The sequence below is a fragment of the Colius striatus genome, chromosome 15 (assembly GCF_028858725.1).
Source record: "Colius striatus isolate bColStr4 chromosome 15, bColStr4.1.hap1, whole genome shotgun sequence".
Lineage (NCBI taxonomy): Eukaryota > Metazoa > Chordata > Aves > Coliiformes > Coliidae > Colius > Colius striatus.
The window spans coordinates 7,248,971-7,273,923 of NC_084773.1; the positions used below are offsets into that span (position 1 = coordinate 7,248,971).

At 50.6% G+C, this 24,953-nt stretch overlaps 1 protein-coding gene across 1 annotated transcript in view; it reads left to right on the plus strand.

The window, feature by feature from the left end:
• Positions 1 to 22,735: 22,735 nt before the first annotated feature.
• DNAH1 (dynein axonemal heavy chain 1) overlaps positions 22,736 to 24,953 on the plus strand; it is a 74,474-nt gene continuing 72,256 nt past the window's right edge. The window contains exon 1 of the mRNA XM_062008663.1: positions 22,736 to 23,154. Coding sequence (XP_061864647.1) covers positions 22,736 to 23,154 — 419 coding nt within the window. The remainder of the gene's footprint in view (positions 23,155 to 24,953) is intronic.

Genomic DNA, 24,953 nt, shown 5'->3' on the forward strand with positions numbered 1-24,953 from the left:
GGAGCACAGCCAGCATCCTGGGGGGCTGCCTCACCTGCACCCTCGAGCTGATGGAAAGTTCCTGCTATCTCTGCTGCTATGGCAAGTGTGAGGGGGGAAAGGGGGCTGGAGGGGAGGCAGGAGGAGAGCTGGGCCCTTGCATCCCCACACGATCTCTCACCACTGAGATAATTGCCTGGCGGTGACAGCTGAGGTCAGGCGTGACAGATACCTCAGGAAGAGCTCCCAGCTCCGAGACCTCCCTGCAGCAACCCAGTTCGATACCGAGGCTGAGAGGCGTTTCTCCTGATCTGCCTCAGGACAGGCTCTCACTGGGTGCATCAGGGTCCAGGTGGTGGTCCTCAGGGTATCCCTGTCTTGAAACCACACACAGCCTCATCAACCTGCCTGTCCCACAGGCTGTGGCCCCTGGGGAGGGATGGGGAGTATCCGAGTGCCAAGCTTTAACAGCCCTTGAGCTCCCATGGGGTGTGGTGAGAGTGCCCAGGCAGGAGCAGTGCCTGTGTGGGGGTCAGTGTGGCACAGATGGACCTGCTCCTGTCCTTTATCCATGAGGCTAAAAGGAGGCTTTTCCACCTGCCTCTCTCTGCGTCCCACCACTCCATCAGGGATGCACAGAGCATCGGGCAGCCCCCCTTCATCTGCCACAGGGAAGGTGCTGAGAAGGGGGTGTCCTGCAGCCCCTTCAGATGGTCAGGAGGCTGCTGAGCACATCCTGGGGCTGGCAAAGGCTTCATCTCTCTCTCCCTCTGCCACTGGGTTTGCTGCAGCGAGGCTCTGCTCTGGCAGTGGGAGCGGGGCAGGGTGGGAATGCTGCAGGCTGGGCACACAGAGGCCAAGATGAGTCACAGAGCATGATGCCACCAGCCTGGCAGCCCAGAGCGAGCGGGTGCCCGAGGAGGCAGGCAGCAGCAGGCAGCAGCAGGCAGCAGTGTGGCTGCCCTCTCGCCAGCGCCGGGCGCAGAGGCTGGCAGGACCGTCGCAGCCGCTCCCAGGGCCGCCGGCTCGGCCGTCTCCCCTCTCCCCGTCGCCTTTTGCATAATGGATAGGCTGTGAGTAATGGGAAATGGCAGCCCAGCCGCGCTCGCTGGCAGCCCCTTAATGAAGAATATGGAAATCTCATCAGTCCAATCAGGCCAGCAAATGAAACTGCTTTCCCCTGCTGATGTGAGCAGAAGGCTAACGACCCACGCTCCCCGGCTCCATCCCTCTCCCAGCAACCTCCCCTTCCCCGTTCCATGTTGACAAGCGAACTGTGAACTTCATTTCTCACTGGCAAGCGGAGCCCCATCTCATCATCCTTACCCTCATCCCTGGGCCCGGGCCAGCAGGTATTCCTGGCCTGAGCTTTTCTCCTGCAAGAGCTTCTCTCCATGCCCACGGTGTATCCCCAGCTGGGTCACGTCATCTGCAGATGTCACCCATCGCAGCCCCTGTGCCTCCCTTGTGTCTTCCTGCTCTGCCCGAACCTCCCAGCATCAACTGTGCCACCGCTGCAGGTGTGAGTCTGTGTCCCATGGTGGGGATGGACAGGCACGATCCCCCAGCCACAGCCACCTGCCATCACTGTGTCCATGCAGGCGCCGAGGCCTCTGTTGGTCTCATGTCCAGTGAGTCCCAGCACAACCAAGCTCTAGGGACTCCCTCATCCATCACCCATAGCCTTGAGCCTGGTGTAGGGAGGACAGATCCACCTCCACTTGCCTCCTGCAACATGTACCATCTCCAAGCAAGACCTCCAGCCATGAAACCTGCACAGTGATGCCTCCAGTTTTGCCAGAATTGGAGCATCTTTTAAGAAACTATACACCTCAGTCACACATGGGCCACCCTGAGAGGAGCTGAACCAGCAGCCCCTCTCCAAACACACCCTGCTTTGGTGTCACCTGCAAACTTGGTGTACCTCTTGTCTCTGTAGAAGGAAGGTCACTTTGGATAAGGACTTGAGGGATGTAGGCTCAGCTCTGCCTCAGGCTCCCCTGCACAGGCTATTTACCAAAAATCTGTACCAAGACCTCATAATTGGGTTTGCCAGGATCCAAACATTGACTGAAAATAGATGTTTGCACAGTACCTCTCGCTGTCAGCAGCCCTGACCTCCATGTCAGCATCCTCTGGCCTTTGCAACGCTCGGGGCAGGGGAAAGCAGCAGCATCCTCCCTGCATCTGTCTGCTCCACGGGCAGAGGCAGGAGGCAGGCAGGGAAACGGCCGCTTGCTGCTTCGGGGGAATGTTTAATCACTGCCTTCCACAGCCAGCATGGAGCTCCTAAACTGATGGTGTGTGCTTCAGCTGTGAGTTTGCCCAGAAGCAGCGAGGTGGGTATATGTTTTAATAAAATCCCAGGCTATGCGTACAGCCAGGGCATTCATCCACGCATAAATACATCCGGAGCGCCCGCTCTTTGTTCGGCAGAGGCTGCTTAGCTCAAGGCTGGAGGAAACCATCCGTTTGCATGAGTTATAAGATCATATCTGGAAACACCTCTAACAAGCCAAGATCAGTGCCGTGGCTGCGCTGGCGCTGGTCCCCGGCACAAGCTGTTTGCACACACCAGTAATGATGTGAACGGGCTGCTGTTCAACGGGCCGATCGACATCAAACAGTTGAAATTAAAGGCTGAGGAGAGGCAGAGCCATAAACATTTATTGCAACACTCTGCGTATCATCAGCTGCTGATTTGGAGGCAGTGGAAATGCGCAGCTGAAATAATAGGATTTATCAGAGGCTGAGATGAACTGTCCTTGATGGATGGTGCTAGAAGGGAAACAATGTGCCATCTCCAGCACAAGGCTGTTCTTAAAATAAAGCGGGGGGTGGAGGCTGGGCTGCCTTTATTAACACGAATCTCCCGTGATTTTTAGAGCCCACACCAGCCGTCAGAGCCAGGCAGAGCTGAATGGGGCAGCCAGCTTGGAGCTGAGGCACTGGCGTGTCCTGAAGGACTGGAAAGCAAAGTCGTGGTCTCTAAACACTGAGTGTGTAATTTGCTGGAAAGTTGACACTGTTTCTGCTTTGTCTTGATGCGCTTCCCATTTGTTTGATCCCCTTTTACATTTTTATCTCCATTCTTCAGACAGAAAAAGTGAATCCAGGAATTTCTTCAGCCGCTCTCTTTCCTTCCTGATTTTTGCTGGTGCTGCAGTGACACAACTCGAGTTCCTTAATAATCACACAGACAGCTTACCTCTTAAACCAGAAGCATCTCCATCTCTTGCCACTCCCCAAAGCCAGGGATGCTGTCTTTGGCCAGGGGGACACGGCTGCTGTGCTCCCCCAAACAGCAGGTTAAGATGGGAATTGACGGCACCCGGAGCTCAGTGTTGCTGTAATCAAATTGCCTCCCGTCACCTCGGGGGTGATGCTTCTCCAGCTAACAGGCTGGGAGGAGGGGAGCACTGAGAAAAGCAGGCAGAAGCAAGCAGGAAGAAAAGAATTTGATAGATTTTTTAGCAGCATCTTTACATTGGTCTGAAGATTGAGGTTATGGATTGTTTTTTACAAGGGAACTTCGGATCAAATCTCTCTGTCTCCCTCTGCGAGAAGTGATCCCAAGGAAATATTTCCATGCAAAAGTCTCTGATTTGCAGATCATCTAAGGTGTGTTATGCACATCAAAGTACCTAATATCTGAAACAGAACAGACCTCTTGACTTCATCAGATTTACAAATGGGGTATCTTTGGCTGCACTGAACAACTGCCACAAGCCCCATGAAGAGGAACTGTCATGTACCTCTGCACCTAAACCTCTCCTGGGGATCCCCCGGCATGGCTGGATGCATAGAGGCTGCTGCTGGGACAAGCTGTCCCTAATTTGCCCTCTAAAGAGGAGGGCCAGCATCACAGCTAACAGCCCTCTGTGGCATTGACAGGACAGCCACCTGGACCAAGGCAAGAGAGAATGCAATGGCTTCCCTGTTCCACCTGAGATATCCCCGACAGTCCAAAATTTAGTGCCACATGCATACTTGATTGTTCTCTTTTCTATCCCCTCAACACCAGCATCTGACAAAACAAGCCTCCCCAGGAAACTTCTACTGTATCTCATTTTTTCTTGCTCAGATGGGTTGCAGAAGGGACTTGCTTTGTGTTTCCACCAACACAAAGCTGAAAAAAACCCCAAGGCTACATCAATATGGGACGTGGGTGGCTGGAGAAAAATGGACTTCCTGCTGCTTTGTGTGTCCTAAAACCTATTAACTGGTACTCTGTCTTGACCACTTCTTGTTTTGCCTGACAGGTTAAGCCTGTGTTGGCTTGACGAGCCATTAGCAGCAGAAGTTCTCTTGTGCCAGCTCACCACCATTCCCGCTCCTGCAATTCAGCTGGCCAGGGATTAGCTGCTGCTGAAGGCAGCATTTGGAGTCACTGCACCACATCTCCTCACTCTGACCCTGAATGGATCCCATAGCCCTCTGAAAATCACTGTGAGCTATGTAGAAGCAAAACTGGTTTCTTCAAGACGAGGCTGGATGCAGGAAGGGACCAAGGCTATGAGAAAACAACTTTTGACCAGACACTTTGGATGAAATCAGCCCCTGTGACTACTGCTTTTTAAAAGATTAGGAGCCCAGGGCTGCACTCATCACCTAAGTTCTTCCTATCATCAGAGGAGAGAGAGGGGCTGCTACAGGAGATGAGTCTCCCCTCTGCTCAAACACATTCTCCCTTTCAGAGAAAGCCTCAGGTCAGATGACCCATGTTCTTGAAGAGGAATCCACTCTCTGCTTGTCTCTAGATGACTACTGGGGAGCCTGTCTGCTGGGCTGCACAGCACATGGAGGAAAAGGGGGAGCTGGAGGCTGACATTCTTCTCTCTATCATTGTTCTGGCCCCTGTGCTACTACGGCTAGTGTCCCACCCTGGGGAGGAGAGCTTGCAGGGCCATTTATGAGATTGCACCTTATGTCTGTCCTCCCTGTGTCCCAAACCTTCCCCAAAAGAGCTGTGTTTTCCATTTTCTCTTGTGTGATCTATGGATCCCTGTCTCAGCCTTTGCTCTTCCTCCTGAGCTGGTCTTGCTTCCTCCCAGCCTTTGAAGAGCCTTGTTCCCATCAGCAGTGAGAACTCCAGTCCTCATTGCTGCTTCTCATTCAGAAGCAGGTTTCCTCTGCTGCACTTCCTAATAGACATCTGCTTGTGAGTGCACCTGAGCCTGCTTCCTCCCACCTGCCCTGAGCCCTACTCAGTCCCCGGAGAAAGAAACACGGGAAATATGCTCCTAGAATTCTAATGCTCCTAGAGATGCAAGGAAAGGGACCTTTTTAACATGGCAGCACATCTCAGGAGTTGCTCAGAAGCCATCTCCAAAAACTTCAAATCACACGATGAAATTTACAGCTCTGCACCTTTCAAAAAGGAAAATCAATGCTCAAGTAACCTGCCCAAAAACGAAGGGTTTGCAGGCTGGTGTGCTGGAGGTAAAGGTGATGGAGGAGCAATGAGACAGTGCCTCTGGGTGCATGATCCCTTGCCGTGGCTGAATCATTAAACCCTGAAACACATCTATCAAACCCAGCTCGGGGATTACACCTGTGGGCATACTCTGATCCAGGAGGGCTCACCTTAGCAGCAGCTATAGGAAAGACCTTGCCAAGACCTGCTGATGGGAAGGAAGGGCTGCTGTTTGCCTCTCTTTGCGTTGACACGTTTACCCCATTATTCATGGCTGGTGCGCATTTTGCTTCCACTTGGTTCCCAGCTTACTTTATAGCTGAGTTTTCATGCCTTTGAGGCAAGCAGCATTGAAAATGTGCCAGAGCAATAGTCCTTTGCCAAGAGCCAACTGGGGGTGCCCTGGGCTGTGGTTTTCCTTGGCAATAGTCCCAGGTGTCTGTGGTCCTCCATTGTCCGTGTTGCCTCTTCTCTCCCCTGCCCACTTTTAAATCTACTAGCTGATTTTTTTAGTAGGCGTGATGGGAGAGTAGGAGTCTCAAAGACAAGTGTTATGAAAACAGGTGTCCAGGTCTTTTCCCTCCATCTTTCTGCAATGCCAACTGAAGGGAAAGGCTGTGACATATGCTCGCTTTTTAATGTGGCATCAGATAATCCAGCTGGGAGAGAGCAATACCATACAAATCCATCTGGGGCTAAAGGAAAGCTTCCACCAGTGCCTCTCACCATCCACGAGACAGAGTCTGTGCCCAGAGTCGCAGGCAGAGGCCCCTGGGATGGCTGAGCACTGAGGGGAGGAGGAGGGCACTTGTGGGATGTTGCCCACACTTGCTTCTCGATGGGTCCTCGCCTAGCCAAACAACACTGATTTGGGCTTTATTTTCCGTGCATGCCCCCAGCAGAACTGAGGAAAACCCAACATCCATCCTGACCAGCATCCCATCTCTGGCTGTGACTTGTTTTGTGCAGTTGCCCTCAAAAGCAGAGCAGAGTGGGGCAGAGTCTACTGGAAACAGCACTGCCTTCCCTGTAACAGGTCCTCAAAGTCTTCTGCCCAAAATGTGGACTTATCTGCCTTCTCCTATGAGGTCTGAAGGCCAGGAAGAGAGTGATGCTATGGGGTCCACCTCTGAATGGAGCCACCCAAACCTAGGTAACTGTCAAGGGCTGGTCAAGTCAGGCAAGAGCTCCTTCAGCGGGTTTTGGCTGCTGCTAGAGCTGCTCAGCAGCACAGGGGGACATGACAAAAGACTTTCTCAGAGGCACAACTCAGCCTTCACTCCCATCACTTCCCCCCTTTAACACAGCGCCGGGAAGGTGCTGCTGCTCTCCCAGTGACTAGCAGCAGGAAAGCAAACGGGTCCTCTGCATATAAGGCCTTCCACAAACACCAGCTAATGGGAATTCCTCAGTGGTGTCCCTGGGAGCTTCAATATTGGATGTCAAGGCAGCCTTTTGTCTTCTCAGCAGGCAGTCAGACTTGATGTGCTTAACCCTTTCCAGGCTGAACCAGAAGGCAAGGGATTGAGCATGGCGGGGTCTCAGAGTGGGCCAGAGGTCCTGCTCTCACTCTCTGCTATGCTTGGCTGGTCTGTGCCCCAGCCTCAGCTACACAACCCCTTCTGCTCCAGCAAACTCAGTGCACATGCAACCTCATTTTGTCAGCAAGGTGCCTGGGAGGATGGGGATCCGGGAGGACTGAATGTCTTCCAGCTTGGAGTTGGCAGGCTCACGGGGCACGCTAAAGGGTTTTGTTTGTGCCGGGTGAGAGCAGCTGTAGGCAGGAGCGGGTGAGTGGGGAAGTTACAAAAAGAGAAATAGGGAAACAAAAGGCACGTTGGGGCAGGGGGGTGTGTGGGGGGTATGTTTGCATGGGGGAGGCCAGGAATTTCTTTTCTTTGCCTGAAAGTCTAAAGTGCCTTTCTTTAGTGCCTCTGTCGCTGCATGGGGCCTTGGTCAATAACATTCCTCCCTCACCCTGCGGAAGGAGACAGGCCAAGGAAGACGAGGCTGAATGAAATTCCTCTCACCTCACCCCGTAAACATCCCGAGAGTCTGGCCCCATTATGGCTGGGTACAAAAGTCTGGGTCCGAGGCCGAACAAAAGGATGGGGAAGAAAGTGCAGGTTGCCAGGGCAACGCTGTCCAGGCCGCCTGGTTTTATCAGCAAGGGGCCTGGGTTTTCTGCCTGAGTTACAGGAATCTGAGGCAATTTATTTCCACCACAAGACAGAGGCTTTCGAGGGCAGGCACGGCTCCGGCTTCACTTTTGGTGTTGGCAGAGGGCAGGTGAAGTGGGAACAACAATCTCCAGGGAAGCCAGGTACCCAGAGACCCGGCAGCATCTGAGGAGGTGCTGGCAGCACAGCCCAGGGCATCTCCTGTGAAGCTTAACACAGAGTAGTGACCCTCCAGCAGGTCCATCCCGCCTGCCCATTACAGGATGTGGGCTCTGTCCCACTCTGTTCTCTACAACGCCTTGAATCCTCTCACTCCCTTGTTCACTGAGGATGGATTTACCCCTTTCTCCCTGCTCAGGAATCACAGTGCCACATTGGGTTGGATTAAATTGCTAACAGTGGTTTGACAGAGAGGGTTTTACAATTTAATCAGGATACACTTCGTAATTTTCCTTCTAGGTGAAAGCTGGTGACTCCCGGGTCTAGTGTTGTCCCCACTAAAGAGGATCTGATCTGTCCCCAGAGAGCATAAAAGTTGCCTCTGACAGGCCTGGATTGCAGTGTGGATGTTTGGGACCTAGTGCCTGAGGGTCAGAAGAAGCAGGACTACCAGGTCCCCTGGGACAGTATTTAGCAAAGCCAATGTAAGACCTTAAGGCTTTGTAAGCCTCCAGCTGAGGACTGGGTCTGGGATGTGTTGGCCTCACGTTCAGCTATGGGAAACACAAGTCCAGCTGGAGCAGTGCCCTCCCCTACCACTTCTGATGACAAGAGGCATGGCATTCTAGAGACCTGGAAACAGTAAGGACAACATGGCAAGCTGAGCTGAGCTGAATCTTACAGAGGGTCTTAGGACAGGGAAAATGCCATTCAGGCATGAGTTCAACACAGTAGGTCTATTGGGCAGCAAAGATATTTGTGATATGGCCCCCAGCTGCTCTGAAGGAGAGGGCAGTGCTGAGTGTAGGGTCAATATGAGAGACAGACAATGAGAGTTCAAAGACTGAATGGTGTAACAAAAGAAGAGACATAAGTCAGATACGCTGATGCACTGCAGACAGGAGAAGCGGGTCTTTGTGGTAACCAGTGCCACACCACAGGTGGGGTGACAAGGTTTAGAGGGGCAGAACCTCTCGCAGAAGAGAAAGAACCCCACTGAAGATTGTGAACCTATTATTCATTCTCCCTTTGTTTTACTTTACTGCTATGGGGATTGGGTAGTTTGTAGGATGGGTCAGTAGCATGCAAAGACCTGGAAGGAAACTGGCAGCTCAGCATGCTTACACAGCTGGAGGAAAACCCTCTCAGCACGCCACAGTAAGCCCTCAGCCCAGACAGCCTGCTCATCTCCATTTATCTAGACAAATTTCTAGACAAATACAGCAAGCTGTGCTCAATGGAGTCACGGGGAAATTACTAATTAAACTGAAGATGATGGGATTAGAGGAAGAAACAGAAGTCGGGTGCAGAAGCCATACCTCTGGACAGAGGCAGTAGCAGGCTAGACAGAGTTCACCACTGGAGTTTCTCTGGAATCGATCCCGAGATTGGTTTTGTTTGTTCTCTCCATGAATGATGTTGTCATAAGAAGAGGAAGCGCTTAGGTTAAGCCAGCTGATGACGCAGAAGGGGGAGGCATTGTGAATGCAGAGGAGATGGGAGATCAAACAGAAAGCAGCAGACAACCTTGACCCTGGAGACGAGTTGAAATTCAAGAGCACGAAATGCAAGAGTAATCACAGGGTTGGGGTGGGGTTTTTTGTGCCAGACAGGGAGTATGTCAGTTGGACCTGACTGAGGAGGAGGTGAACTTGGTTGTAGCAGTCATGGGTGATTATGAACCACCAAGGAGCTAAAGGCACGAAAAGGCAAATGAGACCCAAGGGGCTTGGGTTGTTTCCAGCAGAAGCGGAAAGTTATTAATGGCATTTGTAAAGTACTGACAAGACCTCATCTAGCATCGGGTAGGAGTCCTGGGCAGGTAGGCTGAACTCATGCCAGAAGCAGTGCACAGAAATTCTCTGAGTAGGATCAAGAGAAGGGAGATCCTATTTTACACGAAAAGCCATGGCTGGAAGGAGTTATCTTCCCTGTCGGTTTGCTAGCCAGGGTTGTGGAAGGAGCACAAGGGAAGGTGAAAAGCTGTACAAAATAAAGGGTGATGTTGGCACAGGAATGAGTGATACCCAAGCACACCAGAAAAACTCACTAATTAGAAAACAAGGATCTTGAGAACCCCAAAGACCCCTTGTCCCTGTGTCCCCAGCCCACCTGAGCCACCTGTGCTCTTGCCTTCCGCAGGATCTCTTTTGCAGAGCGTCCGCCTGTGCCCTGCACCTTCCCCCTTCCTGCCTTTGTGTCTGGAAACTGATCCCCACTTCAACTTTAAAGAGGGAAAAAGAAAAGGAAAGCCAGTAGACTGGGCCTTTTGTACAGCAAAGCAGATTAGGGGCCTCCCAGGGACTTGCAGCTTGTGTTCAGAAGAGGGAAGGGCCGTGAGAGGAGGGAGGGAGTGGAGGCTCCGCTCTCCTTCAGTGAAATTCAGACCTGCCTTTAGTCTGCTCCTTGTAAACTCTTTTTTTGTCTGCTTTCCTTCCTTTATTTTTCACCCCCTGCTTGGCACTGAGGATCAGCATTTTGGGAACTACAACTTTTTTGGTTCCTGCAACAGATTTAATTCCTGAAACGTGTGTCATGTTCCCCCACTCCCACGCTGAATCAGGAAAGCCTCTGCCCAAACAAAGGCCAAATCCCGCTCTGAGGGGCAATCAGGAAAAGAGGTCCCTGCAGTGATCTCTGCTCTGATAACAAAAGCTTTCTTGGACTACAGACAAGCAGGTTAGTGCCGCCATGGGCTACAGAAACAGCTGTGGACTGCAGGGATTAGCCACCACCTGTGTGATGAAGGCTGCATGGCTCCAGTCCTTGGGACAGGAAGAAACATGCCAGATGCTTTGTGCTACCTCTCTGCCCAAGCTTGATCCCTGAGAGGTTTTCTTTGCTTTCAGCTCACCCCCCTGGATGCAAAGTGCCTAGGCTAGGATGAGTCAGACTTGCATAGACCCAGGTTTGAACAACCTGAGTCTCTTTCCTTTTGAAATGACCGATCCCCTCTTTGGTTCTGGGCATAGTAAATGATTTGGCACCAGTGAGCACAGTTAAGGTGGTGTGAAGCCTGGGTTCAGTGCTGGCACAGACCCCCCGCAGCCACCCAGGCACAGAGCTGCTCAGCTGCATCAGCTTCATTGAACAACTCCTTTCACACTGGTATGAGCTTCATTTTCCAGGTGTCTGCTGTGGGGTAGCCAGCTTTCAGAAAGATTCCTGTCCTGAAGAGAAGGTGCTAAGTGCTCTTCAAAGTCCCAGCTGAGGTGTGTCCATGCAGCACCCCAAATCCCATCCCTTCAGCTCATTTGGGCTCAAGTTTTGTCCTCCATAAAACAGCAGATCCATCCCCTGGCAGGGGAGTTGCAAAGCCAAAATCATTAACAGGTCTGAAACATTCAGCTATTTTAGTGAACTCAATTGAAAAGCTTTTTAGGAGACTAATAATCTTACCTCCCTAGCAGAGATTGAATAATGTGCAGCAAATTCTGCCTAAGGCTTCATGTACTGAACACCACGGTGGAAACGAAGCCTTGAGAGACTTTGCTAACGGTGCAATTTTTGTCCTGTGTGAGGGATGAACTGGGGTCCTCTGGAAAACAGCTCAACTGTGGCATTAGCATCAAAGTTTTAAAATCTCTACAATAACAGAAAAAATAACAAGGTCTGTGCAAATGGCTTTGACCTCCCAGTTCTCACGCTGCAGCCAGGCTGGGCTTTGGGCGATTTGCAGGTGTACGTGTGTGTGTGTTTTGTTCTGTAACAGTCACCTATTTTCTGCCAAAGAGTTTCTGATTTTGGCCAGATTTGGGTGTATTTCACAGGGATGGCAAGAGCTGGGAAGAGCAAGGACTTCTGTTTAAATGTTAAACCTAAAAATTTTACTGTAAGGGTGGTTGAACACTGGATCCTCAAAGATACTTCACACCTCTGCTGGGGCAGCTGGATTACAGAGGTTCCCGCCAACCCCAAGTATTCTGTGAGTTTTAATTAACTGTAGAAGGTGACAAAGTAAACAGATATATAAATTTCTCCCAAACTTAAGAAGTAGATGCCCTATGGAGAAAACTCAGTGACAACAATCCAGATGGGCAAAATTCTAAGCAACTGAAAAACTGGAGTTAAAGAGTGGGAAACGTTGAGCAGCCCTGAATGATACCTCTGATCCTGCTGACAATGGGGTTGTGTCTCCTGGTTGAATTGTCTTCTGAAAGCTCTCAGGCTAACTTCAGGTGTTTGGAGCTGCTATCTGCTGTAAGATAGACACAGCAGCAGATGCTTGAGTTTTGACAGGAGATGTGAAGATAATAGTTTTCCCAATCCTTTTTCAGAATATCTTAATTTGGTGTATTCATTGTATCAAGTCGGACTGAAGACTCATCTCCCTGAGCACCGTTCCTGGCGGCAGCCATGGCTGTGGGCGCTTGGAGGAGAGATGGTGTGTGACCCTTCCCTCAGGCTCCTCACATCCTGCAGTTTAGAATGTCAGTGGGCTGAGGGAAGATGGTTTAGGCTCTAACTTTCAAGATATGAAGTTTGCCATGGGAACTGACCATGCAGACGTAATGACACTGAGCCCATGATCCTTTCTGAGCTCAGGGCAAAGTGACACCCTGCTACCCACCGAACAAGAAAAGCCTCTTCTTTTTTGCTTCTTCCATTCAGTCAAGAGAAAAAGACAGTGGTGGTGGCCTGAATTATGGCACTTGTGGCTTTTTCCTGTTGCTGACAATAACAAGGGGCATCATTAGTTTCCAGGCAACTGATTTTGTGGCTTTCCAAGGCCTCTAGCAGTGGGGTTTTTCACTGAGCACCCTGTTTTCTTCCCTTTCTTTTGTAAGGATTACGCTCTCACCCAAATTGCAGAGACTCCACTCTTCTGGTTGTAGCTTTTGTGCCATCCCTTGGGTTTGATTTTCAGAGCCTCACAGTTATTTTTTTAAAAATATCAGCCAACATGGGCTCTCCTCATGGGGCAGCTGCAGTTGCTTCAGGAGTAGCACCACAAAGTGGGGATGGCGGATATAAAAGAATTGGTGTGGTGAGGTTGGCAGAAGAAGACACAGTGGTGAAGTGGAGCCTCACACTGAGGAATGTAAGTTTGGTGCTTCTCATAGTCTGGAGTGATCAAACTAAAGGAGGGAGACAATGAACTGGGATTATCACACAGCTTTGACACCTGGCAGGCAGAACCAAGAGCTAGTAACAAGGGCCACAGACAGTCTCAGGGAAGGTAAAATGATGAACCAGCTCCAAGGCTCATTCACAGAGTCCTGTTAGGAACACGAGGGCCAGGCACAGAACTGGAGATGAAGCTACCACATGAGTCTAAAGATTATGCAGGAGGCAGGGCCAGAGATGACACTGGAGATAGATATATCTATAATGTAGCTCAGGTAGGAACTGGTGGTCCAAGCCTTAAATGGTGCTCCTGGAGCAGAGTGTGTGTGAGGACACCCTATGTGAGGCTGGTCGGGGCCATTAAAGCCTACTAGTGCCCTCAGTGCCTTGACAATACAAGCTTCACAGCCCCACTGGAAGCAACAGAAATACCTTAAATCCCTACAAAATCCAACAGGGAGATCCTGCTCATGCCACTGCTAATAACTATTTGAATTTCTCGGGGTGCACAGCACTTGCATCTTGGGAATAGGGGGAGGGAACTGGAGCTGGGAATCAGGGTGTTCAGATCAATCCCAGGGATGCAGCAATTATACCAGACATACCCAACACGAAATAGGATCTAACGGGGTAGAGGAGAGGGAAGGTGGAGGGGGATCTATTATTCATGAAGGCGACAGTGGTACAACAGAGGCTCCACAGACTCATGCAGCATCAGATAAGGTTACTGCAGAAACAAGGGGTGGTGAGGGCAGGCCAAAGCTCTGCTTCTTGGGTGCAGAAAGCAAAGGGCTGTTGAGTTCTTACCTCCCCCACAGATAACACTCTCCTCAGGTATATGACAGCAGAAATAAGCTTGCTTGGGACCTTTTGAGGAAGACTTGGGAAGTTAGAAGCCTCTTCAGCACAGGGAGGAGGAGAAGCAGTTCCCCAGACAGGTAGTAGACAAGTGAGATCAGGGTAGCAGAGATGCAAAGGAAGAGTGAACACGAATCAGATGGCCACAGGCTTCTGGTCAGCCAGCCTCAAGAGGATGGGGTCTGAACTTTGGTGCAGCTCCTGGATGGATCTATCGGAGCTTGCTGTCTCCCTGTGAGAGTTATCTTCTCCCCTTCTCTGCCTCTCGCCAAGGCTGATCCTGATTTCCTCCGGAAGCCTATCAGGGCTTGGCTCTTGTCTCAGATTACAGAATGCATTTGCTACAGTTCTACTGTTTCTCACAAAACAATGATTTCCATTACACCTCCAGATGCCTTTCTTTTTTTTCCTGTTTGTTGTCTTCTCTCTCTCTTCCCCTTGCAACCAGAGACACCAGCTCCTGTTTGGCAGGTTGGCTGCAGGACATCTCTTACATCCGGATGGGTGAGCAGGTAGCTGTGGAATGCTGCCTGTTCCAACATGGATGATACATCCCTGCAACTGTCCTGGAGAATTAAACATCCCTGGCTCTTTGGGCAGGAGACCAGGCTCTGCCTCTGGCTTTACACCACCTGGCTTCAGAGCATCCTGAGAGTATGCTGGAGGATTTGTTGCAGAGGGAGAGCTACCAGCTCAGGAGAAGGTGGAGGTTAAACAGAGCGAGATTGAGTTGCAGAGAAAGGGCTATAGCCTTTACAGTTTGTTCTCTCTGGAGTGGCATCACCTGCAGCCATTTCTTTACTACTTAAATTGTGCATGATGAGCTAGATCTGTCTCCTCTTTCAGACATTAATTGGTGGCTATTCTCTGCACCACTATAGCTGCTAGAAATGTGGGGCAATGAAAGGAATTGCTTCCTGGGCACTGGTGGTATATATATATATATAAAATATAGGTGTTGGGTGGAACAAACACTGAGACATTTTGCTCAAACTGGCATGTTCCTTCTTACTTTTTGGGTCTGTTGTATAGGGGAAAAGGCAATGGGGAAGAGGATTATCTGTTAAAACCACAATCAGATGTTGAATGTGATTATGGACTATCACTCAGGGCAAGAAATCTATCACTCACTACAATGTTTGAGGTTTGCGTTTTTTTGCCTTGAAGGGAATCAGCCCTGAAATCCTGAAGGTGGTAGAAGGTGAAGTATTTCTTACCCAGATCAGCTCATGCAAGACAGAAGTGTGTGCAGGCATGTCAAGTGAAGACGATCTCTCAACTTAGTGAGTGAAGAGGCAGCAGCAGATGTAAGATCATACAAGCAATAGGGTGGCCCTGGACTGCAACACATTTGTAGGGGCAACTTTAGTGGACTAGAGTGCTGGTTGAACCAGGCCCTTGTGTAAAAAGAGCTCTTGGTCAGCTGAGGAAGGCTTTACAGGGTCAGTCCCTGCAGGAGGGGCTAATACCAAATCAGTGTATGCCATTGTCAGGCTGTGCCTGTAGCTCGAGCACGCTAGCTTGGATCGTGTCCCAGGTGTAGTATTGAGGCTGCCAGGCACCACAGCCAGCAACACTTAGCACTCACCTGGAATATGTTGCATTGTATATTTAGAACCCTTTTATTTTTGTTCTCTTTGTTTTTAATTGCATTCAGCTTTTCTGCTACTCCTGCCCGTGGTCGGGCACCCAGCAGTGTGTGGGCCCTGTGGCTGCCTGTGAACCAGGTCCCATCTGGCTGTAATTACTGGCTTCACATCAGCAGAAGAGTGTAATATTTAAACAGAAATGTTCGGTGTTTGCATAGCAAACCTCAGGGTGGAAAGCTCTTGATAATCATCCTGCAGGAGAGAAGGTGGGGCTGCTGCAGGTGAGCACTGAGGTGTATGGGCTGTAGTGGGATTTTGTGAGTTTTGATGAGGACAGAGGGAAGAACAACACAGCTCAGGAACCCAGGAGGCCTTTGTGCCTCACTCTAGAAGCTCCACACAGCCTTGTAATCATGATTTCTTGCTTAGACAGCTGCAGGCTGAGGAGCTCCAATTCCAGAAACGTGCAGGATGAGGCAGCTGACCCTGGCACGGGTCTCCCACTTCTTATCATCCAATACTTGTGCAGTGGTCATCAAAACTTGCAAGGTGGTAGAAAAGCTGCTGAAATGCAGCCTTCAGGATGGATAACAGGGTCTGGTGGATCTCAGCAGCTCAGTGACTCCCTATCCCCAGAGAGGAATCTGGGAATGCAGGCTCTGGCATGTTCCTTGAGTGCCCAAGCTCACAGAAACACAGACAATGCATTGCACTGGACCCTAAAAAGTAAAACTGAGAGCACAGCAAGCATTAGCTACAGTTGGGTGGACCTTATCTCTGCCAGGGAAGGTGGCTGATGGTGAGCCCCAGCCCTTCTAGGGGGCTTTGTCCTACTCACAGGGGACCCAATCTGATTCTCTCCTGTGTAGGAGACTTTGCCTCCCCATCTTCCCTGATGACCTTTCAGGGAAGGAACACAATAAGCTAGTACTTTACCCTGTCTCAGTGGGACAACAAGTAAGAAAACAGCTTTATCTCTTCCCAGGCAACCCTGGAAAGCGACAGAGACACATGTGCTGTCTGCAGCATCTTCCTTTTAGCATTAAGGTCCAGGGACAACCTGGCACCCCCAGCCAAATTATAGTCCTGGAACTGCTGGTCCATGTGCCACCTCCTGAAGGGTAAAAAGCACCCTGGGTTTGCATTCCTGATGAGGAAGAAAAGGCACACCTTGGCTTTCATTCATGATGCCATTGTGCAGGTAGTGGTCATCTCTCCCTGAGCTTGTCCCACCAGATCTCAACCTGTTGCAACTTGTCATTTGATATGCTCAGGATAGATGTAGGATAACAAATGCCTCCCCGCTGTCTCGGGGGGGTTGGGGGCGTCCTCTCTGCAGCCTGTGCACCCAAGGTGAGCCAGCCCTCCCGTCGTCAGTGCCTCTGAGAAGCATTGCTCATCCTGGCAAACTTTAAAGCTGCATCCTGACAGACCAAAATAAATCAATCAATAAATAAATGGTCCGTCTCGTCTACTGGATTCTGCAGTTTATTTCCTCAGCGCTGATGAAAAATACTTGGATGCTCAGTAGCTTCATGAGACTAATTATGATAAACGGCCCCATCGCTGCTAATATCCGGCCATTAATTCCCAGATGGAGCCGCAGAAAATGTCAGGAATGGAAATGTCAGCTCTCTAAAAGGACCTGGCAGGTATTGAAGTGGGGACTGGAGCGTCAGCAGAGGAGGGAGCAGGAGGAGAGCTGGGAATTAGCAGGATGACGATACACATTTGGAAGCTATAATTCTCCTGACTTGATTGCCTCGTTTCTCCCTATTACGTTTCTCTCAAGCAACGCTGTGACTGTGGCTTCCTTCAGATTTTGCCTACTCTAAGCCCTGCTCTTTGCACTGAGGTAAAGGATTTGGTGCTCATTAAGTGGGTGACACTTCCTTTGGGCCGAAGAAACTTATCCTTAAACTTTAGGAACCTACTCCTTTCTGAGATCACCAGAAATGTCACCCTGCCTCACAGGATGGATACACCAGTAATTCCCTTTACACCAGCAGTGGGGCAGGCAGGCTGACTTCAGCTTCTTTTCTCTTCTGAGTTTCATGTTTGTATTCACATTCGGATTTACATCGTTACAACAACCAGTTGCATTAAAAAATCAGATGGAAAACAACAAAACCCACCTCACGGGGTTGGGTTTTTTTGCCTTCTACCTATAGTTGTTAAAGGTTTCTCTGCTTGAGAGGGCTCTTTGCAAGGAATATTCACTGTGAAGTGAGAAGGTACTTAAGAGTAGATGGACCAGACAGGGAAATTATATGAATGCCCAGATACTGACAGTGCTGCATTACTGATGGCAGGAAGTCAGGCTGGCACCTGGTGCAATAAATCAGATCATAAACAAGAGTCAAGAAGGTATGTTTTGAAGCCACTCTAAGTCCAAAAATGTTGAGTTGTCCTCTTGTGTGGAGAGAAGCCATTCTGGCACATTGGTGTGCTTGAACCTCTGCTTCTCAAGCCTGATGCAAAGAAATGCCCTGATTTTGTTGCTCTGTTCAGCCCACTGGCTCAGGCCCTGCTCGGTACAGCTTCTGAAATGGTGGCATTCAAGTGAAGATCTATCCCAGCTTTTGGCACACACCTTCTAGTGGAAAAATCTGAACAGGTTGGGGATTCCTTGATCAAATGCCAGTTGGTTGAAAGAAAGACTTTTCACAGGAATCTGTTACTGTCTGTCGGCAAAAGATGGGATTTCTGCTCAAAACCAGATGATTTCGATGTTTGCCTGCTGAGAGGAGATATAACACTGAGCCTGATGGGTCTGGTCCAGATGACAGATTTGAACCAGAGCTCCCTATACCACTCAGCAAGTGCCCTATAGTAGGGAGCCAGGATGTCTTTGTCTCTCTCATGAAAAGCTTTATGTTCCTCTAGAAGCTTCAGGGAAAATATTCAGCCTTTCTAAAAGTGGGCAGGTCATTTCTCCTGATCCTATTAGAACAGAACAAAACAAAACAACCTGCAACTGTTTCCCTGAACTCCCTTGAGCATTCAGAATTAATTGGTTGAGGACCTTGATCCCTGTATGTTGTCTGGGAGTGCCTGAGTTGTAAGACTGCTAGTAGCTCTTCAGAACTGGCTTGCAGTTCTTTTAGGATCGTTTTCAACGGGGGTGGGTGACAAGTTTCCTAGAAGAGAGCAGGCTCTATCTATAGCCTCCTGAGCACTGTGTTTTGCATGCTTGAACAGTGTTTATATGTGAATCTCTGAAATTTCTGAAGAGTGCCAGGAAATGTCACCTCTCAGGCTACATCCTCCCCAGTACAGACTGGGCATATTGGCTTCCTCATGAGGCAGACCCTGGTGCTTTTACCTGGAATGACTCGTGTCTTAGTTGTCAGCAGCCCCCTCTCAGCAAGAACCAGGCTACAGCCACCTACCCTGATGCTCCTGGGTGCCAGTGGTTAGATTGCTAGCTCCATTTTGATGCTTGCACCAAGGAAGGTGGGCAAGTGCCTGCAACATATTTGCTGGGGGAGATACAGAGCTCCAAACCTTCTGTGCATGTCCTGACAAATGACCTGTCATCTCAGGCTGCATGAAGTACGGCCATTTATCTGGCCAGGGTTTCTCCAGAACTGAAGTGCCTAAGCCCAGGGGATTTGGGAGCCAGAGAGTGAGATACTCAGGAGCACCTCTGTCACTAACAATTTCAGCCTCTCTGAAATCAAAGTCCCTATAAATTACACTTAGGCTTTTCTTGGAAAAAACCTCCCAGCTCACTGGTGGATGACAGACCCTACCTGCAGCACTATGGAGAAGATGGCAGAGCTGTGTTTGAGATGGTTCTGGCCAATTCACCTGAAACAATTGTGTAAAGAAGGCCTCCTACAAGCTTCTCTGCCCACCACTGCTGAGATGTCATCACTGAGGCTTGCTTAGCTTCTCCATCACCACCACACTTTGCCTGCTCAGGCCTGGCCCTGGTAATCCTCACTGTCATCTCCCTGCTTCTGGTCACCCCCACACTTTCTGCACAGCTTCCTTGGAGAAGCAACCTCTGCCTGCAAATTCCTTGGGGAAGCCTTCTGGCTGGGTTGATGGTGTGATTCCAAATGTGAAAGAATGCACCCTGAGGAGATGATGTGCTGCAGCACAGTGGCAGAAATGAGGGAGAAAGCAAAGCAGCAAAAATGTCGCTATGAGGGTCAGTGTCTGATTCATGTTTTGAGGCTGTGAAAAGTGTGGTTGGAAAGCATGGAACTCACAGCCAGTTGCTACAAACTGCTCCTCTGGTCTCAGCCTGCCTGGATTCAAGGTAACAGCCTGGCATTGAGGGAGCTGTTGAAAGCAGCGGTAATATGAGAGGAATCTCACTTGATATCATCTTCCCAGAATCAAACTGGGTCTCCAGGAAAAGGGAGCAGGCAACATGAAGCCAGACCTTGTCCTGACTCTCTCTGCTTTATAACTTTCTTGTGGGTTTGTGTTTTGGGGGGTTCGCTCTAAGGAGTTTCTGTCAAATGTACTGTTAGCATTGTCAACATGTGGTGTTTTACACTAGATTAATGCTGTATCTTGTGTGTGGGAACACATGTAGGTGTGGAGACAGAGAAATCTAGGGCCTTATTCTCCATTGGCCTTGTGCTTTGAGGATCATTTACACCTTCAGCAAAATGTGTGTGGGGTGGGTATGGAAACACTGCTAAATCTGAAGGGGCCTGCCACCCACATTGGGGAGGTAGGTGCAAGTGATAAAACCAAACAACCAGTGCATCATCTCTGAGGTCCATAGCAGTTGGGATTTTTGATATTTTATTATTCCTCCCATAACCAGAGGAAGGCCTTTCTCTGTAGAAGCAAGCTTTGGTGTGATACGTTGTCCTGACAATGGTCTTTTTCTCAACTATTGGTTTGGGATAGGTGCATGTGACCAAAGCAGTGAAAGTGGAGGGCAGGAAAGGTGTCTTCAACAGCTCATGGACAATACAAGACTGGGCTCTTCAGCCAGAAAAGAGCCTCAGAGACAGAATGAACCATTAGCATGTTTCACTTATTTCCCCTTCCCAGTGCCAGCTCATACCCTAACACGTGTTGAAACTGGTTTGATTCTTATGTCTGGTAACTGGGTTCTTCCTCATTCTGAGTCCAGACTCAGCCAACCCCTGCTCCTGCTTTCACCATGCCAGTGGCCTGGCTGGTTGGATGGAAAGGGCAGTGTTTTCCTTCTCCCAAAACAGCCCTGCACTAGGGAAAATCCTGGGTAAGTCATGGATCAGCAGGAACCTTTCCTTAGAGAAAGCTTTTCTTGGGAATTCAGCACCCCCTGTAAGTACAGGCAGATCTGTGGCCTCAAAAGAGCACACAGCAGAAAAAGAGCAGGAAGAACAACTGTTGGAAGAAAGACAATGCTAAACCTTTTGTGCTGGCCCAGCTGGGGACAGCATCTCATCTTGGACTGACATGAGAAGGGGAAAGCAGAGAGACGCTCAGCTGTGCCAACAGCTGCCACTGCCACTTTGAAGGTGATAAGGCCTCATGTTGCCCTGCCTGGCCATCCTGGTCTAAAGGAGCTCTTGTGGAAGCAGGACACAGTGTCAGTACACCCTGCTGCAACCCCTGGGAGCGAGTCTCTTGGGATCTAGAAGGCCCTTTTGAAGACAGGCCAAGAAACAAATCAGTCACAGCAGCACATGGTTGGAGAGCAGGGTGGCCAGCATACCTGTCTGCTTTCTGTTCTGGCCTGGTGGGTTTGTGAAGGCCCAGCCACTTGAAACAGCTCAGCTTTCAGCTTCTGACTCACTGAAGCATTTTGTGTTGAAGTTTGAAAGCCCAGTCAAAAATGAAGCACAGAGACAGCAAGACCAGCTGTGAATCCCAACCCACTGCTGGGGAAATGAAGCCAGTGTGAAACAGACAGGGATCCTTCCCATACAAAGGGCAAACGGGCTTCACCATCACTTCCTCCTGGCCAGAGGAATCATCTGGGATGTGACTCCAGGGAACTCCAGTAAGAGCTGTAATTACATCAAACGTAATCAAGGCAAGCCAGCACATGCTCCTTTCTTTAGTAAAGCGATGAGGCCATCGGTATGCCAGAGAGCCTACATACACTTGGGAGCTTCCCCAGCAGCTGCTGCTTTGAGCAGGGCCAGGGCAGTCCCGTGTGGAGTTTGAGCCCACACAGAGACCTCCCTGCTGTGCACAGCTCATCCAGACAACATCTTGGCAGGATCTGAGCATTGCTGGGAGGGAGCTTTCTTTTCAGGAGAACTTTGTATTTCTTCTGTGCCTTGCCACAGCTTCCACCTCTCTCTGCCCAAATCTCACATCCCCTTGCTTGCAAATTTTTGGATGGCACAAGTGCCTCTTCCACCCTGGAGTCCCAGGCCCTTTGCATCCAGTGCCAACCCATCTGTTGGTGGAGAGCCAGGGTGGGTGCCCAGGCAGGGAGAGAAGGTGGTGCTCATCACCTGGGCTCTGCTGCCTCCCCGTGGCATGCCCCCCCATCCCGCTCCTCTCCACCTGACCCTCTGCCCCCATGCAACACCAGCCAGGTGTCCCTGGACCAGCCTGACAGCTGTTTTGCCCTTGGAAAGGCTTGTAGAGCTCTACTCTTCTGGCCCTGCTGTCTAGGACTTGTCCCTCTCCCCAGTGCAAGGCCGTGCTGCAGCAGGACTTGCAGCTCTCTGCCTGCCTGGACAGGTCAGAAGACATGGAGGGCCAAAGGAGGTACGAAGCAGCCCCTGCCCATCCACCTGCCCACAGCTCTCCTCCTGCAAGAGCATCCATTCTAGTCTCCCGCTTCAGCCTTTCTCTTTCTTGTCCTCCTTTCCTTTCCTCCTCTGCCCTTTGCCCTCCTCCGCACTTGATCCCTTCTATGGCTTTGGGGTTTTTTTTCTCCCCGTCTTTAAATCATTTCCTCTCTGCTTCTCCCACCTCCTTCCTCTCCCCCAAAATAATCTAAACCTGTTCTTCCTCTCTCCCCCACAGGGCTGGCACTGCTCATCCCTTCCTCATCATCCTGTCCCTAGGGGACCAGCTTCTTGGGGCCCTCCCAACAGGATTCAGTGCCACCCTTCCTTCTGAAGGGCACAGCACGTTCTCCAAGGTCATTGCACATGGTAGTAGTCACCTACCTGACATGAAGACCTTCATGAGTATGTAAGCTTGATCATAGACACACGCCATGCAGCTCTACATCCTGCAACCTGCTCACCTACAACGGTTTTTGGGTATGGGATGATGGAGGAATGTGCTGGGCCTTCCTGGCTGGCAGCCAGCTGGTGTGGAAGGTGGCCTTGGAGCAGCATTAAGCCCCTAACCATCCTTGCACAGGGAATGGGAGCTGTCCCCACAGCCACTCCAAGATGGAGGCTGGCTCCTTGGTAGGATGGCTGAGCACCTGGGGCTGGCAGCCCTGCAAAGCAAGGGCTTGGTGGTGGTGGTGGCTTTGTGACACGGCTCCACAGCAGGTGTGGTGGTTTCTGGTGGCAGCTCTGCCGCGGCCCTGGGAAGATGGTAGTGGCTCGGTGATGACCCCCTCAGATGGCACTCGGTCCTCTGTGGTATCCCTGTGGCGGGGCCTCTGTGTCCCTGGCTCTCAGGCGGCAACGGAGATTCTGAGGCACCCGACGCCCAGGGAAGCCCCCGCCCTCCGAAGAGACCGTTCCGCCCCCACCCCCCCGCGCCGGGGCGAGCTATGGCCCGGCCTGCGCTGCCCGGCGCCTCCTCCGGATCAGCCCAACCGCCCGCGGGGGGGACCCGCCTCTTCCAGCCCGATGGTTGCGCCCGCCCTCTTCTCCCGTAGCAACGAGGCTCGCGTCGGGTGCTGCAGCCGGTACGCGCAGGCGGCCGGTGCGTACCGCTCGCCGGCAAGGGCCGGCCCGGGCCGGGGTCCCGCCGGCACACCACCCCCCCGGCCCGGGCACCGCCGCCGTGCCCTCGGGCAGAAGTGGGCCCGGGGCTGCGGGGTCTGACGAGCGGCTGAGGGCTTGTCTCGGGGCCCCGCCGCTTTGGACCTGGCGGGGGTGGAGGGGAGGAGGCCGGGGCGGGCGGACACGCGGGTGAGGGTGAGGAGAGTCCCCGCGTGTCTTTCCAGACTGTCGGGCAGGGCTTGGCTTCCTCAGGCACTCAGAAGTGGGACTGGAACATCTTTCTTATGAGGGGAGGCTGCAGGACCTGAGGCTGTTTAGCCCGGAAAAGAGAAGACTGAGAGGGAACCTCATTAACACTTACAATGCCTAAAGGGTGGATGTCAGGAGGATGAGGTGACACTTTTCTCTGTTGTGCCCAGTGCCAGGACAAGGGGTAATGGACAAAAGCTGGAACACAAAAAGTTCTACTTAAGCAGAAGGAAAAGCTGCTTTGGTTTTGGGGTGAGGGAGCCCTGGTCCAGGCTGCCCAGGCATGGTGTGGAGTCTCCTTCTCTGGAGATTTCCAGACCCACCTGGACTCATTCCTGTGTGACCTGATTGAGGGCAACCTGCTGTAGCAGGGGATTGGACTGGATGAGCTCTAGAGGTCCCTTCCATTCTGTGATTCTAAGGTGTCCCCCCACACTGTTGGTGTGAAGTGGGGGGCACAGAGTGGCTTCCCAGCCCTCAGGGTATGTTGCTCACTCCCATCCCCACAACTGGTGTGAGACTGCCTCTGGGTTGCGTCTCCTTCACACAAGTAGCAGTAGAGGCTGTTGTGTTTCATAAACAAACATTGTTGAACTCATGCTCTGCATACTTAGAGTGGTTTCTTTTAATACCTGCCATGGCTATAGCCTCAAAACGTGTGGTGTAAGCTTGTCATGAAGGCACTCTGTGTAAGGAGCATCCATCTCGCTGGTCCTCCCTGAGCCCTCAGGTTCCAGGGGTGGTTGTGTGGTAGTACTTTCCTGTGGACCAAGAAATGCATTTAAGAGTTGTGACGTAGAGGATAATGCTTAAAGCTGTTTGTTGAGAGCACGTCACCTTGTCTGAGGTTATAGTATTTGGCTTGGATTATAGGAAGAAAGAATTTCTATATGATGGTGTCTGGATGGTGTAGTAATTGGGGTTCTGGCTATCCACAGATAAATAGATTTCCTATAAATGACTGCTAGATTTCAATCTATGGTTTTGCTTGGGGGTTAGATTATTTTTAAAGTACTTTTTTTTTTTTTCTGTTGCAATCTTTAGCTGTTTTGAACCTTATTTGACAGAAAAGAGTCCATTTTGTCAAAGCTTTGGATCAAAGAACTGAAGTAGAGACAACAGATGAAAAAGCTCATACCAGACATTGAGCAAGACACGTGGGAGTTTGACTTCTTGGATATGTAAAGCCTGGATTTACTGAGAAATTGTAATTATAGTTTTGCCACGATGACACACAGATGCTGTAGCTAATGTTGTGTCAGCAGTGCCATTAGAATATGCTCTCATTTTGAATAGTTCAATTTAGTGTAGTACAACCTACCTGGTATATCTAGGAAACATTGCTTTTCAGGTGTGAGAGAGCATGACTGAACTGCTGGAAGGATAGGTGTTTCAGCAGTCATGAAAAAGTTTTCAAAGCTTATTACATTTAAAGCTGCAATGGCTTAGTGCCAGGTAGATATTTGCTGTTGGAAGAGAGGGGAGATGCTCCTGGCTGCATAGGGGCAATGGGGAGTGAAGGGCTATTGAGGCAGGCAGAGGATCTGCTTTCAGGAAGACATCTCACTTACTTATGATGTGCTGAACTCCTTTTTCCCCCACCTTGTCAAAGAGGAGCTCCAGCCCT